This window comes from Drosophila subobscura, chromosome O (assembly GCF_008121235.1).
Source record: "Drosophila subobscura isolate 14011-0131.10 chromosome O, UCBerk_Dsub_1.0, whole genome shotgun sequence".
NCBI classification, from domain to species: Eukaryota; Metazoa; Arthropoda; class Insecta; order Diptera; family Drosophilidae; genus Drosophila; species Drosophila subobscura.
In genome coordinates, this window is record NC_048533.1 from 15,868,913 (window position 1) to 15,892,142 (window position 23,230).

The following is a 23,230-nucleotide window of genomic DNA, read 5'->3' on the forward strand; positions in this document are numbered from 1 at the left end:
GTTCTTTGATTTGTGGCTTTTGGTAATTTGTGGCGAAATATCACAATAAACTGATCATCGCAAGGACTGTGTGTGTGTCGTTTCGGAAGTGTCGTGCAGTTGTCGCAATGTCCTGAATTTATATCGAGTTATCTAAGGAAATAGTAGCCGTGATTTTACATACAAATGCTTCACATATCACAGTTGCTGTTTCTTTTAGATAGCTCTTTTGTAAGCAGCCTAGATCTCCAGGGCAAATCGAGTGCGAAACATTCCTTTCCGCGTTTTGTCTTTTGGTTTCAATTTATGGGATGCACCAAGTTCAGTTTTGTCACATTTCAAGCATCACTGGGCTTTGTTTATCTCATAAGAGCGAAATTAAATCAACTGTGGAAGGACACACGGACTCCATGGAAGCTGCCTCAAGGTATGCATAATTATTTTATGTGCTAATATCTTTTCGTTTTAGTTTAATTGGATACCAAGTGTAGGCTTAATTTATTATTTTGATTATTTTGACCAGGCAGGGACCACCACAATTGATAGACTTAGGGGACTACTACAGATTACAGCGTAAAAATGCAGAAGGAATATACATATGCATAAAGAAAATAAACAAAACTGAAGAGCGCTCTACTTAGGAGAGCATCTTGCGGATCATGTAGTTAAGGATGCCGCCGTTTCTGTAATATGTGATGTCCACCTCGGTGTCGAAGCGCAGAATTGCCTCAAACACAGTGCCGTCAGCCTAAGAGAGAAGGAAAATCAACATTAATTATAACAATAGATAAGGAAAACATCCCACAGCTTGAAACTTACCTCCACTTGAACCTTCTGGCCAGGCTTCAAGCCGCTCTCGGGCAGAGAAATGTTGTAGAGCTCGCGGCCATTCAAGTTGAGAGTCTCAGCGCTTTGGCCAGGCAAGAACTGCAGTGGAATGATGCCCATGCCCACCAAGTTGGAGCGATGGATGCGCTCGTATGACTCTGCAATGACAGCCTTTACGCCCAGCAGGAACGGACCCTTGGCGGCCCAGTCGCGAGAGCTGCCACTGCCATAGTCCTTGCCCACGACCAGCACCAAAGGAGTGCCCTCCTCGCGGTAACGCTCGGCGGCATCGAAGATGTCCAGCTCCTCCTGGCTGGGGATGTGCACGGTGCGTGGACCGGTCTTGGTCACCAGCTTGTTGACCAGGCGAATGTTGGCGAAGGTGCCGCGTGACATGATGGCATCGTTGCCACGCCGCGAGCCATACGAGTTGAAGTCACGGGGTGTGATGCTGCGATCGGAGAGGAATCGAGCGGCCGGCGAGTTCCTGGCAATGGAGCCAGCAGGCGAGATGTGATCCGTGGTCACAGAGTCGCCCAGGAAGAGCAGGCAGCGTGCCTTCTGGATGCTCTGCTGCTTGGGCAGATCGCGGGTCATGCCCTCGAAGAAGGGTGGCCGCTTGATGTAGGTGGAGTCGTTGCTCCACGAGAACAATTTGCCATCGGAAACTTGCAGGGTCTGCCAGTCCTCGGATCCCAGCTCAATCTTGCCTGCAGATAAAAACAGAGTTAAATAAAATCATTTTATATTAAAATATTGTTATGTACTCACTGTAAACCTCCTGGAACATGGCTGGAATGACGTGCTTGTTCTCAACCTCCTGAATTTCGTTTCGCGTTGGCCAGATGTCGCGCAGGAAAACATTCTTGCCATTGGCATCCACGCCCAGCGGCTCCTTCTCAAAGTCAATGTCCACACGGCCAGCAATGGCGTAGGCGATGACCAGCAGAGGACTGGCCAGGTAGTTGGCCCTGGTGTTGGGATGAATGCGACCCTCGAAGTTGCGGTTGCCCGACAGGACGCCAGCGCAGACGAGGCCGTTCTTCTCGATGGTGTTGACGACATTCTCGTCCAGCGGTCCCGAGTTGCCAATGCAGGTCATGCAGCCATAGCCGACAATGTCAAAGCCGAGCTTCTCCAAATACGGAATGACGCCCGACTCCTTCAGGTAATAGGTGACGACGCCAGAACCGGGCGAGAGCGATGTCTTGACGTAGGGCAAGATGGTGAGGCCCTTCTCCACGGCTTTCTTGGCCAACATTCCCGCTCCCAGCATCACCGAGGGATTCGAGGTGTTCGTGCACGATGTAATGGCTGCAATGACCACGGAGCCATGCTGCAGCTTGTAGGTCTTGCCATCATCCCACTGGAACTCGCCAAAGGCAGCCCGGGCCTCTGGTGCAATGGCAAAGCCCTTGAAGCCAACCTGAGGGAATACATTTATTTAATAAAGTGATTTAAATTGATGAAATAACCAAACTTACTGGGCTGGACAGGCACGACTTGAAGTCCTCCGGCATGTCGGAGACAGAAACGCGATCATGCGGACGCTTGGGACCCGACACAGATGTAACCACAGTCGCAAGATCCAATGTGATGCTCTACAAAGAAGATTTATATGTTATTTGATGGAAAAGAGTTCTGCACTTCTGTTGTTTCTATTTACCTGAGTGAACTTGGGATCTTGGGCCGCATCAGCGTAGTCGCGCAACTGCTGCGTGGCCTTCAGATACTCCCGAATAATGTCGATCTTCTTCTCCGAACGATCTGCAATTTACAGGGAAATATAAACCAAAATCGAATCAATTCAAGAATCCACTTTACGTACTTGTCTGCTTCATGTAGCCCAGGGTATTCTCATCGATGGGGAAGTAGCCAACGGTGGCGCCATACTCGGGACACATGTTGCTGATGGTCGCACGATCGGCAATGCTCAGCTCGGCCACGCCGGGGCCGTAGAACTCCACGAATTTGCCCACAACACCCAGCTGACGCAGATGCTTGGTGATGGTCAGTACCAAGTCGGTGGAGGTGACTAGGGGGCTCAGTTTGCCCACCAGCTTGTAGCCAATGACTTCGGGCAGCAGCATGGAGATGGACTGTCCCAGCATCACGGCCTCCGCCTCAATGCCGCCCACACCCCAGCCGAGCACGCCCAGACCATTGATCATGGTGGTGTGGGAGTCGGTGCCGACCACGCTGTCGGGATAGAGGATCTTTGAGCCATCGGTAGCATCGTTCTCGAACACAACGCGGGCCAAGTACTCCAAGTTCACTTGATGGACAATGCCGGAGCCGGGTGGCACTATCAGCATGTTGTTGAAGGCCTTGGCACCCCACTTCAAGAAGGTGAAGCGCTCCTTGTTGCGCTCAAACTCCAGGGTCTGGTTCTTGCTGAGGGCGTCGGGAACACGGGCAAAGTCCACCTGCACCGAATGATCGATAACCAAGTCGGCAGGGCAGATAGGATTGATTTTCTCGGGATTGCCGCCCAGATCCAGGACAGCGTCACGCATGGCAGCAAAGTCCACAACAGCGGGGACACCAGTGAAGTCCTAGAAACATTTAACTATTATAAATTAATTTTCTTGGAAGGATTATGGAAGAGCTCACCTGGAGAATCACACGCGCTGGCTTGAAGGAGACCTCCACATCGTTGGAGCCCTGCTTGAGGGCCGGGGACCAGCCCAAGATGCTCTGCACATCCTTCTCGAGAATGTGGAAGTTGTCGCAGTTGCGCACCGCCGACTCCAGCAGCACACGAATGGAGTAGGGCAGCTGATCTGTAAAAGGGAACCAAAATCGAATCACTACTGTACACACACACAGAACTAACTGCCCAGTCACCACGACTCTAATAAAAGGCTCGGTCTGGTCTGTAGATAGCGTATCAGTCAGTGGCACTCAAACAATATCTTTTACATCGCCCTAGAGCAGATGTGTTTGCTAGTTACCTCATCCCGCCACGCGCTGTCTCAGCAAAAACATGCCACTGCTCAGAAGATGCCTCCCTAAGCATCGGACCACGACCTCGGGAGTCACCCCGCAACATTAGATTGGGCATTTTCCATACCCCCTAGCTGATAAGTGGGCACGTACGTACATAATACAATAGCTTTAGTTCGAGTGGCACACGATGTCCGCTATCAGCATTTGCCGGTAGCATAGCCGGAGGTGTGTGCGTGTGCGTGTGTGTGTGTATGTGTTGTCTGGCTTTCAATAGACGAGCCCCATTATACGCAAATCACTATTGATAAACTTTCGCTTTTAGCTCGGCTCCAAGCTGATATAATGCCTTGTTCGCAATGGCTACCGGAGTCACCAGGCACCTTCGGATTGACACTACTTGGACTTGCAAATGAATGTGGTGCGCACCAGCAATATTGTGCATTGGTGTGCTGTTGGAGTGTGTGTGTAAGGGGTCAAACTTCACATTCAACAGGTGTCTGAAGTAGGACACAGCGACAGACAGTCCCCACAGATCGAGATTTGACTAGTTTTAAGCCACTCTCCACAACGTAAACAGCCACGCCCACTGTGTCAAGTTAAGCCTTGATTGGATGCAACAACTACTTACCATATTTGCTGTCGATGGAGACCAAATCGAAGTACTTGTAGGTGGTGCCGGCCTGGTTGAACGACTTCTCGAACTGTGCAAAGGGATTGGCGCCTGCTGCAGTTGAGGAGTTACATAAGCATCAGGATCAGGACCCCTCCTGGGGCAATATTTGTGGGTGGAAAAACTTACCAGACATTTTAGTGGAGCGGAGATACTTTCACCGTTTACTTTGACAAACTTTTTAAAATTGCTGGACAAAAATGGGGTATGGACAACAGGCTAAACGGCGCAGAAAATGAAAAGAGTGATAAGAACAATCCACCCTACTTGCAATATACCATGAAAATGTGTACGAGCTTTGCCAGGTGAGCTTTGTACGAGTCTTTTGAAAAAGCTTGGTCGTTTTTTCCTGTTATCCATACCTTGACATGACCCGGTTGTAGAGTCGACTCATTTTTGCGTTTCAAGTACGGTAACTACAAATTTACCATACATAACGTTAGCCAACACTTGTCCCAAATCTATTCGCACGCGCACGTTGTTTTAAAAATAATAAAACAAATTAAAATGAATATACCGGGCAAAACTGAGAAAGTAGCAAACGATAAGTTGCGCGAAATGCAGTGCGAGTTTAATCCACTCTCGCGCTGCGACGGCTCCGTCATGTATTGTCAGGGTATGTGCATCGTTAGCATGGAGTGTGTGCGGCCGGCTAATGGCATTCTGTGTATTTGTTCAATTTAGGAGCAACAGTTGTTATATCCGCTGTGCTGGGCCCCATCGAGGTGAAGACACAAAATCTGAGCATAGACGGAAGCTATCTGGAGTGCAACTATCGGCCGAAGGCAGGTCTGCCGCAGGTCAAGGAGCGGATACGAGAAGCCGCCGTGCGGGACGTGCTGGAATTGGCCCTGCTGTCCGAGGCCTATCCGCGCTCGAAGATGTCGCTGCAGATCCAGGAGCTAGAGGACAGGGGCAGCGTAAGGCTATAAATACTCTGTAGCTTATACAGCCCGAAGCTGAAGAATTAATTCCTTTGCAGATCGATGCCTGTGCCCTGAACTCCGCTTGTCTGGCGATGCTTATCGGTGGCCTGCCCCTGAAATGCAGTTTTGCGGCAGTGCACTGCATCATCAATGATCAGGGCGAGTATGTGCTGGACCCGGATCAAAGAGAGACTGTGCATCAGCGAGCCAGTTTCACCTTCGCCTTCGACTCGCTGGAGGGAAATCTGCTGCTGGTGCAGACAAAAGGATCGTTCAAAATAGCCGAATTCAATGACGTGGAGAGCCTCTGCCGATCGGCCAGTGCGGAAATCTTTCAGTTTTATCGCAACAACATTGCGAACTACCATTGCAGAAGGCCCGAAGGCCAGAAGACCAGTGAAGAGAATATGGAAACGTAATTGTAGGCGATTAAAAATTAGGTTTGATTAAAGATCAATTTATTGTGTAAGCCCTGGACTCGTTCGTTCTGCTGTTAAAGCTGCCAATGCTGCTGATTTGCAGGGGAGTTCCCTTCAGGACCTGCGAGTTTGACTCGTCTATTCGTGCCACCACAAAGTCACCAACATCTATGGACCTTTGCGGTGCGGTTTCCGTGTCATCTGTGGGCAAATCCATGGCTGGCACAATCACCTTGATGTTGGCATCGTTGCGTCCAAACCAGTGGGCGTCCGAGCGCTTGCTCTTGCCCTCGATGAGTATAAGCTGCTGCTGGCCCTCAAAGTGTTTGTGCAGTTGGGTGGCTCCCTCGCGGAATGCCTGAACCATGCGCTGCAGCCGCGCTGTCTTCACAGCCACTGGAACATCATCCACGTAGCGTCGATGCGCCGTGGTCTTCTCCCGCATGCTGTAGGCAAACAGATAGGCCACGTTATATTGCACTCTGTTGATGAGCGAGACGGTGTCCTCGAACTCCGACTCCGTTTCGCCACAGAAGCCACAGATAAAGTCGCTGGACAGGCCCACGGTTGGTAGGATCTCTCGTATGTGCTCCACCAGCTCCAGGTACGCCTCTCGGGTGTAGCCACGCCGCATCCGGGCCAGCACCTCGGTGTTGCCCGACTGTGCTGGCAAATGCAGCTGCTTGCAGACATTGGGATAGTCCCGAATGACACGCAGCACCTCGTCGGAGAAGTCCTTTGGGTGAGGGGAGGTGAATCGTATGCGCATCTCGGGCACAGCCTCGGCCACGCTCTGCAGCAGCTCGGAGAAGGGAATACCGCCTGTTTTGGGCTTGTAAACGGTTTTGAAGCCCGGCACCATACTGGACGGCTCCTCCGCGGCCTGTCCGGCTCCTTTGTCCCTGTACGAGTTGACATTCTGACCCAAGAGAGTCACCTCCTTGACGCCCTGCTCCTGCAAGGCGCGTACCTCATTGACAATGGATTCCAGTGGTCGCGAGCGCTCCCTGCCACGGGTGAATGGCACAATGCAGTAGGTGCACATGTTGTCGCAGCCGCGCATGATGGAGACAAAGGCCGTGGGCGACTCGGCATTAAGTCGGACTGGCATCACATCCGCGTAGGTTTCATCCAGCGAGAGGAGCACGTTGATGGCCGAATTTCCGTAATGCCGAGAAACGGCCAGCAGCCTGGGCAGATCCTTGTAGCTATCCGGCCCCGCAATGACATCCACACACTGCTCCTGGTCCAGCAGCCGCTCCTTTAATCGCTCCGCCATGCAGCCCAGAAGCGTTATTTGCAGTGGCTGCCGCTTGGTGCCTCGCCTCTGCTTCATGGCCCGCAGATGTCGCAAGCGATTCCATATCTTCTGCTCAGCTCCTTCGCGCACGGCACACGTGACCAGCATGACAAGATCCGCATCCTCCAGCTCCTGGCAACGCACATAGTCATGCTGTTGCAGTATGCTCCACACCACCTCCGTGTCGTTGGTGTTCATCTGGCAGCCATACACCTCGAAGTGAACTTTCCGCCCATGCCCGTGGAAATCGATGGAGTTCAAATATGGCACGTCTGTCTCCACTCCATCCAGTTCCGCCTCTTCGTTCAGTTTCAGCTTGGAGGCGGGTTTCACTGTGAAAAAGTCCTGAAGTCCGGGCCCGCGTTGAATTTTCTCCATAAACGTTACACGTGCTGTCGCCGGCTCCGACTTGGTTTCTGCGGCTGCCTTCGCTGCTGTGGCAGGTGCAGAATTAACTGCGGAGCTGGCCGAGGCAGAAGCATGTCGCACATGGCGGTAAATCGCCTGGCAGCGCAGTCTCATCGTCAGTTTTTTAAAATTATTTTTGTTTTGAAAATTATGCAAGCGCAAATTAGAGATCACAGTGACCGCGGATTTATCGATATAACATACGACAAAAGTATACCGATATACACCTTATCATTATCAAAAAATACCGTAAATATACCGTTCTTAAATCATATTCCTTGATTTTGATGTTCTATTTAATATTACTAGCTAGTTAGGAGTCTCCGCTCTAAAACTATAATTTGATCCGACTTATCAATCAATTATTCTCAAGATTGGCTAGTTTTGATGACTTGTTTTTTGCATTTATTGGAGCCTGAGATTTCCAACATATCCTCAATTCGAGGATATCCTTCCCCCAATGGTCACCCTGTTAGAGATGGACCAAGTTCGAAGTCCAAGCAGCTGTTCATGTATGCATCTAGCATTAAGCGCTAGATGGCGAACTGGTAGTTCAAAGTTATGCCGCTAGTCGCAGAAACGAACGTTAAATTTGACTAGAAAGGAATGGATTGGGAGTTTTCAGTGAAATTAAGCTGCAAGAATTATTGCTACACAATACACACGCAACCGAAGTATGCATCTTCCAGCCGCACATTTGAGACTCCACTGAGCAATAAGAAATTAGCATTAAGACCCTCATTATGTGCTTAACGTGGTCAAGTTAATAATGCACAGGTGAAGACAATGCAATTGCACACATGACAGTCAACGAATGCCTCCGAAAATCGGGTAGTGTGCGTGTCTGCGCCTCTGCCGACATTTTGTGGTTTTGTGGGTCAATAACTGAATAATTGCATCAACTCCAAGGCGTACGCACACCTCACCCGTGCTGGCTTTATATGCATACATACATACATACACACATATGTACGAGTTTATGTATCCTTTCATGTATCGGCTGTAAGTGCGGGCGTGGATGGGCGTGGAGAGGATGTGCGCCTAGCCACATATTTTGTAAACACTTACAAGCAGAAATATTTTAATGAAAATGAAATGAAAATTCCACTTTCGGCCAAAAGAATTTCGTAATTACAGCGAAAAAATTCGGTAATTAAATTCATGAAGTTTCTGGCTCGAAGGCAGCCACTTCTAGGGCCCCAGACCCGGAGCCAGACCCACTATTCGGGTGGCAAGGATCCACTAAGTGTGTTCTGGTCTCTGTCCTGTGCCTTCTGCTTGCCGCGCTAGGGTTCTGTTGGTTAAGCATTTTCTTGTATTTTGTCGGCACTTTTCCGCTAAAGTTATTTTCCCATGAGTTTTCCCCGACTCTAGTACGCTGCTATAAATCTTAGAGCTGGGTCACGCTGGAGCCGGGGCAAGGATGGAGTTGTCTGTGTGTGTTTGTGTGTGTGAGACGAAGGAGAGTTTTCCCGGCTTGTGCATACGCGGCGAAGCTTAAGCTGAGACCAAGTTGGGCAGGACTTTCCGCTGGCTTACGTCTCTCAAGCAACTGTCAATAAATAATAAATAATTCAATTGTACAAATGCGAACGATATTTAGTTGTGGCAATTAATCCGACAATTCTGCGACGGAACACGCTCCTGCCAGTTGACAATTTGTGGGATGAAGTCAGCGATTTGGTTTGTGGCTGAAACTAAGATTATAGCTCTCAGTATTTTGTATTTTTGCTTGTAGTCTTCGCACATGTTCGCTTGAATCCCCCTGAGCCACACCCACACACATATTCACCTTCAGGACTCAGCCCATCCACACCGCCAATGACACTTTGAGGCCCCATAACGCGGGCACACGCATAATGATCCGTTGAATGGCTCAATGCATGGCCGTGGCCGTGGCCTCCAAAGGCGAGACCTCCACCCAACGCCAAGACCAAGAAAGTTTGCTTACAGATTTCCATTTTTCGGAAAGCCATTCCCCCCCCCTCCAGGTTCCAACCTGCTTCCTGCCAGACCTTGGGGGCGCATTCGGCGTTGCAAGACGGTGGAGGGGTAGGGGTCGGTGTTAACGGCACATCTGAGAGTAATTCTCGGTACAGAGAAACAAAGGACGAAAAAAAAGTAACAAGGGAAAACCAACGCTAATAGAAAATGGCTGGCTGTCGTCGTCGTCTCTGTCTACGTCTCCGTTGTCGTTAAATTGAAATTGTCGCGGAAATAAAAATTTGCATATTTTAGCATTGATTTTGCGGCACCTCCACCCACCCTCCGGGGCGTTCGCTGGCTGTATCCCTTTGGGATACGCGTCGCATGCGCAACGTTTAATGCAGTCAATAAATTTAGCTAAGTTCAACAAAAATTGCGCAAATTAATTACGGGCGAGTGCATAAAACAAACAAAAGCCCAATGAGCGGGCACTAAACCATGCACAGCCCTCAGTACCCAGTCTCCAGTGGGGTCTTGTGTTTCTCATTACTGACTGCCAGCTACAGTTGTTGTCTCTAGTAAATCCTGACGCTGTCACAATAAAATCCACTCAAGCTAAACATACGTCAGCCAGTGACGAGCCGAAGGAGAGCGAGCGAGAGAGCTTCGACTTTCGGCTGGAGTCCAAGCCAAAGTCACACAAATTTATGCGCTGGACAGGACCAGAACCAGAACCAGCATCAGCAGCAGCAGCAGCAGCAGCACCATGACCAGCACGAGGACGAGAACGAGGAGGCATTGGAAGCGGCAAAAAAAACACAGCATTTCCTTCTATTTTGCCTGCCGCCAGCCTCGTTCTGGCAGTGACTCGAAGGAGGTGCAGGATATAATACAAAACTGCTCATTGATTTATTTACGAGCTCCACTGATGGGCTGGGCATGGGGCGTGGCAGGCGACAAGTTGCAGGCACTTCAGCCAGGGATGCAAAGCTTTGCATTTGGGATTCCTTTAATAGGAAACTCAAGCAAAAAAGGGAACAAATGCAGGATAGACCTCTGTTTGCATCCCTGCTCCTGCCACAAAAAACTGCAGCTAAAATGCTCTAAATTTCCCCGCTTGCCTTGGACATCCATCCTCCTCCCGAGCCGTTTCCTTAGGCTCTTCTTCCCGTTCCTCTTTGGTCTTTGCGCTGTGACTGTGACTTACATAAAGTGGACTCGACTTGGTCGTCGGGTCATTTAGGCGCAGGCCGTAGATCTTTTAGAGCAATGGCTTTTGACACTCAATATAGGGGCCCGTCGGATGTATGCTCGGGGATGCCGCTTAAATATTTGATGCTGGCCAACCAGGGCCTGGCTTTAAAGGATACAAAACGAAATACACACATACAACTGGCTGCCTGCGGTGCACTATGGGGCATTTGACCACTTTTCCTGGCCGAAACTCATTTGTCAAAAGTCAAAAAAGTAATATTTTTTTAACGGATATTCATAGGGATAACATCAGTCCGTAATGTTACATACCCAGAAAATTAACAGTGCGCACCACTGTTAAGATAACAGCTGTTAAAGTCAGCTGTTTGCTACGAACAATATAAAGTTATCGGAAAACTGATTTTTTTTATGAAGTTTAAAGTGCAAAAATTGCTAAATTTACCAATTTAAGTAAATTTTTTACAACATTCTTGATTCAGACAGGTATTAAAAAGTTGTTTGTGAGTTTGAAATTAAAAAATTAACCTCATAATATGTTTAATGGCTAGTTTTTTAACAAGTCCATATTTATGACGAAAATTTGTCTTTGAATAGACATACAAAGTGTTCGGTTCCCGCCGGAAGCAATAAACTGCATAGATATTGTAGAGTTTTCAATTCTTAATCCAATTTATGTTACTTTTTCTTGCGCTTTTCTGCGTCTTCGGAGATATTTAAGTTTTCGTTACATAACCTAAAGTTTGGAAATTTGGAGTTGTTTGCAATGTTAAACTCAGTGAAGAAGAAAGTTGTGGAAGAAGATGTCGATTTGCATTGCATTTAAGTGGTAATACCTGTCACTAGCTTTGAGACCGATAAGGGATATTTGTAGACCCTTTGAAGAACTTTTTTTCACGGTTTGTCGATTAAATTGAACAATTCCACGGAAAAATTGAAACAAATCGTAAAAAACTGTGCAGATTGGATCAATTCGTGCTCAATCGTGCAAATATAATAACGTTGAGACATTTCCAGTATATCTGCACTGACGTGCAGTGCTATTGTGTCCAACATTCAACAAATTAAAGAAAAGAAGCTGCTTGCCGTATACAAGGAAGTCAATGTAAAAATCCGATTATCTTCTACTTTACAATTTTTAAAAATCCGGGCACAACTTTTTTTGTTTAATATGGCATTGCTTTACATATTCCCATCATTATTTGTTTAATTCAATTTAAAAATAAAATAAAAATTCGATTTTACCCTGAAGAAAAGGCGGTGCCACGCCCATTTTTTCAACATACCTTCCTTTCACTATTATAAACTCATATCAAAAAACTAAATCAAAAAATAATGTTTCGTTTGGAAGTTATTAATTAATGCCACAAAAAGTGGTCAAATGCCCCATAGTGCGGTGTTTGCTGGTAATTTCCATTGTCACGTGGCGGTAATTACCGGTGTTGCAGACACAGACGCAAATACTCGCACAGACCTCCTGGCCATGGCTTTGAACTGCACGCCCGCCACTCGATTTCTCTCTCGTTTTATGCACATGTTTGTGTGCTTATTCGTTTGTTTGTTTGTTTGTCTGTTTGTTTGGGTGTCTGCGTGTGTGTGTGCGTGTTGGTTTTGGCCGTATCCTGTCGCGTCGCAGCGCGCTTCACAATTTCAATTCATTGAATTTTAACAGCGCCTGCAGGCTGCAGCAACAGCATCAGCATCAGCACCAGTCCTCAGGCGTCCTTGCCCTGCGAGCTCAGTTAACCGAAAGTTTGTAAAACGTTATGTGCAACATTTGCTGTCGGGCTGGAGGGGAGAACGGTGACCATCGTCCCGACACCGTCCTGCTCCTGCTGCTGCTGGTACTGGCACTGGTCCATTGTCAATGGTTTTCGTGTAGGTCGGTCGGCAGCCTCCAGCCACCAGTCGTAGGGCTCAGATATTAAAACGTGTTTTATCACGCGCCGCCATTTCGCGGCCGGGTATTCAGTCCAATTGCGGCCAGATTGCACTTTTCAAGTGCGTGTTAATGCACTGCGTATGTGTGTGTGAGTGTGGGCGGGTGGGTGCTGACGAGAATGGGCATGGGCTATGGCTTAGACAGGAACTTAAAGCTGATGCTGACGAAGGCAGTTTGTGGGGCTCAGTGGCCATTCAAATTAGAGAAACGAGCTGGCAAATGTCACTGCAGAAGAAGCAAAACAAAAAACGAACCAAAGGGTTGATGCCTCCAAGGGAACCCACAAAAGGCAGGGGGTGTGGGCGGTTGGGGGGAGGGTTTATTGTGGGGCATATCCTAGTAGCAGCAGCAGCAGCTGTTGTTTGTCCTTTGCCGCCATTTTGTGCGTGTGTGTGCAAACCCCGTTTGCTTTTGCCGGCTCCCCCGTGTGCTCGACGAGCATTTTGTTACATTTTCGTTTTGCAATTTCATTAAATTCCAACATCCGCCATAAATCTTCCACTCTTCAGCACGGCTTCTGTGCTTTGAAGCGATAAAGGTACGAGGACGAGTATGTCTGCGTGTTAGTGTCTCTCCATCTGTGTGTGTGTCTGTCAGTGTGTGTGTGAACCCAGAGATCCCATCACACAAGAGAGCGAGAGAGAGAGGAAGAGAGGGCGAGCGTAACGTAACCCAAAATGGCCGTTGAAGTGGTTGAAAGCGATTACGCTGACTGCCAAAGGTTGACATGCCTCTATATGTGTGTGTGTCTCTGTGTGTGTGTGCTTTTTGGGGACACTTCTCGCTTGGACCTTGGAGAGTATGGGTAGGGTATGAGTAGGGCACTCAAAGTTATGTGGGGTTCGGTTTGGCCTGCTGGGCTTTAAGTTGCCCCGTTTTGTGGGGCACAACATAAACTTGCCTCACTTACACCACCCCCAGATGCTCCATTAATGTCCCCGATTCCCCCAAAAGGAACTTTACTCCTGACATTGACGAGTCATTGAGCGCTCAGGCAGGATGCTCGTAGCTTGTTGAAAGTTATCCCATAAGGAAAACATAACTTAACAACAGATTAAAAGCGAATAAAAGGGAACACGAGCGGAGCGGGCACTGCATTCCCGCACGGATCAAGCTCATCGACATTCATCGACATTCCTCGTTGAAATACGCTAAATATTATGACAGCAGCAAATCATTGCACAGATAGTAACCCCAGCAACCACACAGCTACAGGACTACCACCAGTTAGAGGCCAAGTACAGAGAACAGAGAACCGAGAACACAGGAACCCCAGCTGTTTTGGCCCGTCTGGCGCTTATTAAACTGAAATCCTCGCCTCAAGTGCCTGCCATTGTTTCTGCAGTTAACAATTTTTGCAAACCGCCGCCAAGCAAATTATTATTATTTTTCTTTCTCAACCGGCTCTGGAAAAGCTTAGAGTTTCAGAGTCGCAGTTTTAAGAACTCCAACGACCATCAAATGCCCTAAGAAAGTGGTGTACAAAACATCTAGAAATTGTATTTATAAAGTATAATTTTGATAGCAAAATGTTGGGTAAAGTGGCACAAATAATGTAAAATTTGCACATCCATCTTAGAGCATAGAAAGCGCGGCTATAACACAACTCTCCGCTGCCGTTTTAGTATCATTTCTTTTATACAAATATAATTTTTTTATTTGGCTCTGCTGCCAGCGCAGTTGGTTGACAATTTCATAAGCCAACGAAACGCGGACTCTGTGTCGCCCAGGGGCGCCCCTTTTCTTCTCCATCTCTCGCCTACGTCTCGCTCTGCTCCGGTTCCATCCCGAGCTCTGGGACCTCGCGCGTGGCTATATAATTGAATGTCTCAGGTGTTTTGTCAGACATTGCTTAAGCCTTTGCTGGGGATTTTCTGCCATGTTCCCGGTCCAAGCACGGCCAGGAACCCAATTTCGGATTGCCTTTTTAAAGGTCCCTTAAAGTGTTGCATGACTACGTATTGGGGTGGATGGGGTTTCGGGCCGCGTGTGACATTCAAATCCGCGTGCCTCATTCGCCCCTGCCCCTACAGGGCTCGGCAGGAGGGGCGGGGTTTGGCCCGTAGCCTAATTAAAACATTCATCTTCATTTTCACCTTTTGCCTAATTAATTCACACAAAAATCAACTAAATTAATATGAAAACCAAGCCAAAGAAGCTGACAAGCTGCTGACCAGGCTGCCACCTCCTTCCGCCTCTGCCACCCGCCTCGACTCTTCATGTTATTGCTTTTGCCACTCCGCAATGTTGCCGATGTTGTTGCTGTTGTTGCTGCGGTTGCTGCTGCTTTTTCGGACGCTAACGAGAATTAATGGTTTGCAGTGTGGCACACAATTACGACAGAGGGAAAATCTTAGGTAAGCAGCAGCAAAATTGTCACCCAGGCCCAGGTCACAAACAGCAACCAAAACCCAAAAAAAAGAGAGTAGGAAGAAGGAAATACAGCTCCACATAATTGGCTTTGGGGGCAAGAATGTATCCGGGGAGGGGCAGGAGGGGGTTCTCTAGGTGGGCCGTGTCAAAAACTGCTCAATTTACGCGTCGTGAAATTAATTTATGCCCAATGCAATAACCCCGGCAACGTCAATAAAATACATTAGGGCCAGGACTACTTGGCCAGGGATTGAGTCGTAATGGGGTGGGTGAGGGGGTGGCTGGGCATTGGCATTGGCGCCCAGGGAAGCGGGCAGCAAACGGCACTCACTAAGGCCAGGGTGCTGGCTAATTGCGCTTTGTCAATTTGAAATTAAAATTGCTACCCAAACACATTTACACATACACAAGAAGGAACCAAAATATATACTCAAAGGTGCGAGCACTGAAAGAAAAATTTAGACAGGAATAAAATAGAAGAGAGACAAAGGAGAAATATCCACAATAATCCGGTTGATAATATTGATTCCATCTTAATTGTTCCGCGAAGTACTGCCGAACGCTAAAGGATTCCAGACTCCTCGACTTGATGCTGATATATTTACGTGTGTAATGTTTAAAATTCGTTATAGCTCACAGTTTTTTTTTTGCAGTGCACACATCTATACATTCCCAATCCCCCAGCGACTTTTTACGTAGCGTAAGAAATGCGCCTTGCAAAAAATTTCCATAATTTAACGATCTAAATGCAAGTGGCGCAATTGAAGCGTAATTAGACTCTGCCACTCACTCACCCTCGAACACACACCCACACACACACTACACACCCACAGGTTCTGGAACTGCCGCTAATTGGTTTCTGGTCAGCAGCGGTGAAGCTGAGCGAGGGGGGTGGCTGGATGCCAGCTTTCAGCGAGCGCCAATTAAAAACGTGCTCACATTATGCTTTATTGACTTCTCCCACTCTGCCGGAGCATCCTCCTCGCATTGCGTATTCCCCGTTTCCATTATTGCAGCATTCTTTTTTCGGTTTGTGTATCTTCAATGCCCAAAGGACGAGCTACCTGCGGAACAGGGGCAGGGAGCGGTGTATGTGGGCGTGCCTTTTAGCAATAATAACGTCCTCGGTTGGCCATAAAACAAATCATACAAGTTTATGGTCACCTTACCTACATTGTCCACTGCGAAACTTTATCTTTTTATATGCAGCATTATTGCCACAGATTAGACACGGGATTTAGTACAATGTCCACATAGATACGCACACACAGGTAGAGGGGGGCGAGGGACACACACGCACATGCACGCAATGGTGGGGTAAGAGGATTTTTTCGATTGCCAGCAGAACGAATTAAATATGACCATTTGTATAATAGCTCGAAAGACTCGAAAGAGGGAACTGAAACTGAAAGAGAAACATCCAAATAATGGTACAAGGGATATCCTAATACAATTGTGGGCAGTCGAGGGCTAAGCGGGAGAAAGGGAGGAGGGCCATTGCTGGCCAAACTCAAATGCAAAATGCATGACATTTTCTGTTTAATTTTCAGTTGGCTAAGTGCTCGAGCTTAACCCCGGCTCTGCACGACAGCAGCAGCAGCAGCAGCACCAGCAGCAGAAACAAGAAACAACAACGAAGTTGTGTTCCCGGGGAGCGGCTGCTCTGCTGGGGGATTTGAACGGTTTTGGCCCAGGGATTGGTTGGGCCTACCCTGAAGATTGTAGCATCAGATCTACAGCCATTGGGCCTCAGATTACGGACAGCCTGGCCTGTATTTAGGTCTATTTTTGTTTACTGTTTATATGTTTGCGAAATTCTGTTCAGATTTTTAGGTTGATATTTTAGTTACATAATTGTAAACGGAAATAAAACATTTTGTTGTATTCAAATGTATCCAGAAAATCAGTTTCATATTTAATATTACACAAAAATTCTTTCAGCAAGTTCAGTAGAACTGACAACTGTCTGCTTAGACTCTCATTTGATGAAGTTATTTCTGGACCAAGTGCCATAAATAACATTTTTTTTATAAGACATGAAAATGTGGCAAAAGCCACAGAGGAAGAAAGAAGAAAAGGGAGCCTGAAAGAACGCAGGCGGAGCAGCAAATGTAAATTAGAAGCCAACTGTGACTGTCTAGATAAGAATGTACTTATACACGAGTATATATGTATATATATTTATATGTATGTGTATGTGTGTGTGTGTGTATCTCTCGGTGAGAGAGCGAGGTGTAAAAGGAAGTGCTGCCGCGTCGCTGATTGCCCCAGCACCCATCCGTTACCCGCTGCCGTACACGATTCGTGCGCGACTGCGACTCCGACTGCGACTGCGACTGCGGGCACCAGTGTGCGGCATTTTATTTCGCATTAAGAGATTAAGATCAAAATTAAAATTTAAATTACCACGCGACACGCTGCGTACCATCTAAGTGTCTGTCTCTCTGTGTGTTGGTTTTGTGTGTATCTGTGTAATGTCAACATTTTCTTTGTGTTTTTTGCCCAACTTCTTCGCTTTTTTGATTACCTTAAATTGCAGCAGCAACAACTGGGCTGATTTGGCTGCTCGGGGAGGAGTCAGTATTCTTTGCGTATGGGAAACATGGTAAATGTAATTAATTTGCTGTGTCTAGCCGAGGTCTGAGAGTGTTACCTCCAGCAATTGGGAGACGAGAGAGACTGCCTGATTGACTGACAACTTAATTGGCTTTCTCGGAAATCTTCTGGCAAAACTTGCAATAAGGCAACTCGCTTTACTTGCACGGCAAAAGGAAAATCTTTATGAAAGGGAGCAAGCAGCTGGCTAAAATGGTTGCAACTGCTGCCGCTAAGGCTGCTCCCGAGCTGATTGAGCTGTAACCGAAACTTGCCACAATGTCAGTATCAGTGTCAGTATCAGTGCGGCGTTAGAGTCTCTCAGTTCCACCTGGGGTCTACCCACTGGGCTGGCTCTGCCACTGACGCAATGCTAAATCCTTCCCGGAATCCTTCCAGCTCTTTGCAGAGCCATAGAAAAATTTATGAGCACTCAAGTTGATTCAATTTAAAATGTTTCCCACTCCCTAACAACTTTCTCCTTTCTGCCTCTGCCTCGCCCTCTCTGGGCTGCCTTCAGCGCCAGCCACAAAATGTGACGCTGACATCTCATTTTTTTTATATTTTTAATTAGGCTAAGCCCATGCCTAAAGCCAAGTTGCCAACTGTGCCAGGCTCTGGCCTGGTCTGGTCTGCTCTGGTCTGCTCTGATCTGCTTCGGCTTGGACTTGTCCTCCCAGTGGCTAATTGTGTGAAGGGGTTGAGCAGCAACTGAGACGTGGCTCGGTTTCCGCTGCTCTGGAACAATGCAAAACTTTGCCTCTTGTTGTTTTGGACATTTGCTTGTACACAGAAAAAATAATAACAAATAACAAGCAGGGAAAACTAGCAGCAGCAGAAGAGCAGTCGGTGTAAAGTTTGGCGCATTTTGAGCGGCATCAATTTTGACATTTACCTGCAGCAGAAGCTCTCTGCTCTTGCCACCCGTTGGTGTAAGCCGATTTCAAGCAATTTCCACTTTGGTGTTTTTCGGACAAAACTTTTCCTGATATGCCCAATCAGAGCGGTCGGGTGGGTGGGTGTTTAAAATTATGAAAAGCCCAGAAAAAAACAGTAACTAAAGTCGGTGGCAAGGCAAGGCAAGGAATGTGTCAGGATGTGTGTGTCTGTAAAAATTTCAGCAACTCTTTTGTTTGCCTCAATGAGGTTGCTGTTTTTGGGTGTTGCCTTGTTGTTGCCTCAGCCTTTGCTGGCAAAGTTTTTGGCGCAACGGGCACGGAAGTTGCAGCATTTCAGACGGGGGTGTAGTCGGGGGGAAATCGGAAGTGGCGCATGCAAAGTGCAAAAGCTCGTTGAATATAGCCGTGCATTAAAGATGCCATAACCGTGTGTGTGTGTGTGCTTGTGTGGTGGGTAGGTTGGATGTCAAAAGTTTTGTTAAGGAAAACCTCATGTGCATCTAATTAAAAATATAAAAAACTTTATTTTAAAGCCGCCAAAGAAAACTTTGTCTCCTGCGGAAATGAGTGTGTGCCTGAGTGTGTGTGTGAGTGTGTGTGTGTTGGCCATAAAGCGAAGGGATTGTTGCCTCCTGCTGCTGGTGCTGCTGTTGTATTTAAAAGTTCCTTGGCATGTTTATCAGCCTGAATGTGCTAAGGGATTTTTCGCAAATGAGCTGCCAAATTGGCGTAACTTTTGTGCGTGGAAGGTGACAGCACAGCCCCACCGCCAAAACGCAAAACTCAGAACTCAGAACACACGAAGAGAAACAGAAACCAAATGCAGAAACTTTTCAACAAAAAATTTCGCATGCTTAATTAGTTTTTTGGCTGCAACTTTTATTTGAGTACAAAATTGTCAGCTGCCTGGAAAAGTATTCCGTGCTGCATGGAGTATTTAGATACAAACTGATCCGAATTTAAAGTTTTCCAAGGGGTGGCTGCGTTTCATTAGACCCCAGGATGTCGGGACCAGCTGCATAGCTCAGACACGCCCACTCACACACACACGGAAACGAATATGGAAAGGGTTTGGAACGAAAAATAAGATTACGCCGAATGCTTAGATGCTCTTTTCTGTGTCTTATTTATGCGGTTAATATAACTGTATACGAAGGTTCTTCAGTTGTAATAAATATGTGTATTTGTTTTGCAATTTATTATTAATTTATAGATAAATTTCTCCTTTTCAACGGGTTATCCAAAGGGAAACAGCCTCTAGCCTCTAGATCTAAATGGTTTGCTTTCGCCTACGAAATGCTCACTAAACCAGCGGCAGGGAAACTAAAAAGCAACAAAAAAAGACCGGGAAAAGTAAAACCAAAACGGCAGTGTAAAGGGTAAAGCAACACCACTGACTAGCACAGACCAGACCCACAAGGACAGATCCAGTGACAGCCACAGGCACAGCCCGTTTGAGTGACTGACTCTGCCTTCGACTTGCACATGTTGTCCACCCCCCAAACAGCCAGCTCCAGCTTCTGCCATTACTTCTGCTTGTCCCCACTTCTATGTCTGTTGCTGCATTTTCTCCGTCTCCTCCTCCGCCGCCTTCTCCTCCTCATCGTCGATGTCATTAATGCAACTGGAAGCTGGAACCCGCCTTGACCCTTCTGGACACAACGGAATCCCTTCTGCCACTCCTACTCTGGAACACACTCTCCACACCAACCCAAAAACCCATTCCGTCTCCAAACCACCTCCACTTTCCTCTCCTTCGATGTTTGGCGGTGGCAAAAAATAACAAACGAGCACAACATGAGCTGAAAATAAGATTTTTGAGTCGTTTCGTTTTGTTGCGTTTATGTTTGTCATGGGTGTGTGTGTGTGTGTCTGCATCTGTGTATGGGCATGTGTGAGTGCTCGTCCTAGTCTTGGTGCTGTCGTCGTCGACATCGTCTGGCTGACTCTGCGCCTCACTGGCTGATGTATTCATGAAATCGTGTGATTAATGGCTCGCACAACATTTGCACACACTGCCCGGATAGCAGCCACGAGAGTCGCTCCTTCTCCTGTTCCTTGTGCATGTTCCTCCTGCTCCTGCTGCTCATCCCCGTGCTGGGCGACAGGCGGCGTATCTGTCTGCGTGCAGATAAACATGCCCGAGCACGGGCACAGGTCCAGCCCAGGGTGATGGCAGGGCAATCTCCACCAGCAACTGCTGTGCATGCAAAACGAGCGAAAGGATATGTGTGGCAGATGCAGAGAGTATGGGGAGACAGCAACACCAACAGCAACACCAACGACGACGACGACGACGACAACGACAACGACGACATTGGTCACAAAAATTTTCCGGCTCTGCGCGTTTGTCTGCCATTTTATCTGAGCCAGGCCGAGGCGAGGCAAGCGAGCGAGCCATTCCGATCCGAGCAGCATCATCCGAGGCGTTGAAATTAACAAACATCCTGGGCTTCCTGGCATCCGGGCATCCTGGGCTGCGAAAAACAAAAATGCGTCGTAATTAAACCGAATTTAATTGCTTTCGCCAGGCAAAGGCCCCAAAATGGATCCGCTACAGCCACGGGGCAGCCCTTATAACTATGCTATAATCTTTGACACTTTTATTGCGGCTCTAAAAGTTATTAACTTGATTTAATAAGCGCCTTGGACAGCCAGCAACAACAGCAACAACAACAGCAGCATCAGCATCCGCATCAACCGAAAGGAATTTGAATGTTTAGCATTTTACAGTTTTATCTGGGGGGAAGGCAGAGGGAAAAGTTTGCCAAATGAATTTGATCGCCTTGGCATTCAGAACGTGGCTTTAATTAACTCATTTTTCATTGAAAATGCCAGCGGGGAGAGCCAAGTCGGGGGATGGCTTGGTAATCTTATCTGTTAGGTAGCGTATAAAATACCAAAAGGATGCTCGCGGGCGTCGAGGCGGCCATCACTCATCCGGGGCCCAAGCCTTTGTCTCCAGTTCATCCTCCCTCCCCCATCTTTCCAGCTGATAAGCTGAAGGCGTTGGTTGCTCTCGAAGGAGTTTTGGCCAACCACAACCTTATCAGCGTGAACAAATTTGAATTAGGAATTTGAATACAGAATTTTTCATCAAAATTATGCGAGGCAGCGTAGCTACACGGGGGTTTTGCCTTGGCTTAGCTGCTGCTGCATTGATTAGCTATGGACTAAGACCTTCCATTTTTAAACTCTCTCTGGATTGCATTGCTGCAAAATATCTCAGCAACTTTTGATGAAATTCCCTTCACATAAAACGTTCCTTGACAGGGCAATGCTCGCTGTTGTTGCTGCCAAAGACTTTGCAAAGTTGTTTCAATTTTTAAGCAAGCTGCAGTTGAAGCAGAAGTTTTTGCATGGCTGCCGCTTAGGTGGGTCAAAGGTAAGACCTTCGTCCAGACAGCCACACCAGAGCCCAGACACAGTTGCAGACACTTTTTATGGCCCACACAAAAACCTCAAAATTGCAGATTTAATTTTATTTTATTGCACTTTTCTCCCCAAGAAGCCAAGGAAAATTGTTTCTTCATGCCATCGTGAGTGTCGGGGCAGCAGCAGCCTCATTGTCCTGGCCAGGGACAGGGTGCAGAATTTAATCAAGCAAATATTTGGAGACACTTCAAGTAAAGTCAAGAGCATTGACCATAGAGTTTGATCCAGGTTTTATTCTTTTAAACTCTCTTTCTTTGACTAGAGCCTTTGGTGTGACTGCATCGAACGATGCCTCATTAATAAACATAAGCAACAAATTGCTCGACAAAATCAAAAACCAAAACCATTTACAACTTCAGTGAGCAGCACTACAAAACCAGGAATAAAAAACAACAAACAAAAAAATGAAATAAAATGGAAGGAATGCAGAGCAAAGTGCCCCTTGGCTGGGGGCCATTCTCTGGCATAATATTTGTAATCAAACGCAGTCGGAGTCATAATAATCAAGTCGTAAAAAACGAATCCATTTTCGCGCTTGAATAAACAGCGCCAAGGAATGGCAAGACGAGCAGCAGGACGAGTAGCGGGACCAACTCCAGCACTGAGATACAGACAGAAAGCAGTAAGAATGGCAGTAAAAACAATAACAGTAATGGCAAGAACATTTTTACACCTTCAAGCCCCTGGCCAGAAAAGGGATCAAGGCTAAGGATGGCGACCACATTTTGTTATCCAACAGCTTGGCTATAAAAAAAGGCAGCAGCACAAATAGCTCAATGCTTTTGGCCAAATTTTACGACTACCATCCAGGATTTCTCAGTGCTGAAGTGGATGGGAGATGGTAGATGGTAGATGGCAGATTCCCTTCTCGACAACCTGTAAATTTTGCGCTTTATTTAACAAGCCAAATGACAAATCTGTGCATCGCCATTTAATGATCGTAAAACTCCAGCAGCCATCAAATGCTGTAAATTATAATGTAATAGAAAAATAATAAGCGACTGGATGCATCGAAGATGTTATCATCGTAAATCGCAGAGTCGTTAAATGAGTCCTTCTCGAGCGCAGGAAGCAGCTGCCAATGAAAAGCCTGGCGTTAGTTTTCACACCCGCAGTCGCAGTAGCAGTCCCAAAACTTAGCAGAAGGGAAAGTGTCGGTGGCGAAGTCAAAGTCGAGGCGGATGCAAAGCTCTGGCATCATTACACTTGAGTGTTTTACAACTTCCGCCGAGTTCGTCATGGCCGTAAAGTGTAATCTTCATGTTTTTATTACAACAATGATGGGTGTGTGGATGTGGGAGGGCATTCTTGTCAATGGCACATTGAGGACATCAAATTGACAGCTCCTTAGAGTCGTAAAACTCAGAGA

General features: G+C 47.2%; 3 protein-coding genes across 4 annotated transcripts; 1 reads left to right on the forward strand and 2 right to left on the reverse strand.

Moving 5' to 3' along the window:
* Positions 1-453: 453 nt before the first annotated feature.
* LOC117896215 (cytoplasmic aconitate hydratase) lies at positions 454-4,702 on the reverse strand. Of its 2 annotated transcripts, none has more exons than XM_034804348.1 (9): positions 4,556-4,702; positions 4,385-4,480; positions 3,421-3,590; positions 2,636-3,362; positions 2,474-2,574; positions 2,292-2,408; positions 1,579-2,233; positions 799-1,517; positions 454-727 (listed from the first exon to the last, which is right to left on the reverse strand). In XM_034804348.1, exons 1-9 carry the CDS (start codon positions 4,560-4,562, stop codon positions 617-619), a joined length of 2,703 nt encoding a protein of 900 aa, XP_034660239.1. In that variant the 5' UTR covers positions 4,563-4,702; the 3' UTR covers positions 454-616. The 2 variants fall into 2 exon arrangements, with proteins under 2 accessions (XP_034660239.1, XP_034660240.1); XM_034804349.1 differs by having other exon boundaries at positions 4,385-4,477; positions 4,556-4,577.
* A 177-nt stretch (positions 4,703-4,879) lies between these two features.
* LOC117896217 (exosome complex component RRP46) lies at positions 4,880-5,821 on the forward strand. Its single transcript, XM_034804351.1, has 3 exons — positions 4,880-5,042; positions 5,111-5,346; positions 5,409-5,821. The coding sequence occupies exons 1-3, from the start codon at positions 4,934-4,936 to the stop codon at positions 5,769-5,771; spliced, it is 708 nt and encodes a 235-aa protein (XP_034660242.1). The 5' UTR covers positions 4,880-4,933; the 3' UTR covers positions 5,772-5,821.
* On the reverse strand, positions 5,782-7,644 carry LOC117896216 (CDK5RAP1-like protein). Its single transcript, XM_034804350.1, has one exon. The coding sequence runs from the start codon at positions 7,591-7,593 to the stop codon at positions 5,806-5,808; it is 1,788 nt and encodes a 595-aa protein (XP_034660241.1). The 5' UTR covers positions 7,594-7,644; the 3' UTR covers positions 5,782-5,805.
* Between the last annotated feature and the right edge of the window lie 15,586 nt (positions 7,645-23,230).

Excerpts from the sequence above, each read along its gene's own strand:
- LOC117896215 (XM_034804348.1), bottom strand. Across the intron at positions 3,591-4,384 it reads CTCCATCGACAGCAAATATG|ATCAGCTGCCCTACTCCATT; the intron begins GTAAGTAGTTGT and ends TCCCTTTTACAG. Across the intron at positions 2,575-2,635 it reads GGGCTACATGAAGCAGACAA|ATCGTTCGGAGAAGAAGATC; the intron begins GTACGTAAAGTG and ends TGTAAATTGCAG.
- LOC117896217 (XM_034804351.1), top strand. The coding sequence starts at position 4,934 with ATGAATATACCGGGCAAAACTGAGAAAGTAGCAAACGATAAGTTGCGC. Across the intron at positions 5,043-5,110 it reads CTCCGTCATGTATTGTCAGG|GAGCAACAGTTGTTATATCC; the intron begins GTATGTGCATCG and ends TGTTCAATTTAG. Across the intron at positions 5,347-5,408 it reads AGCTAGAGGACAGGGGCAGC|ATCGATGCCTGTGCCCTGAA; the intron begins GTAAGGCTATAA and ends ATTCCTTTGCAG.
- LOC117896216 (XM_034804350.1), bottom strand. The coding sequence starts at position 7,593 with ATGAGACTGCGCTGCCAGGCGATTTACCGCCATGTGCGACATGCTTCT.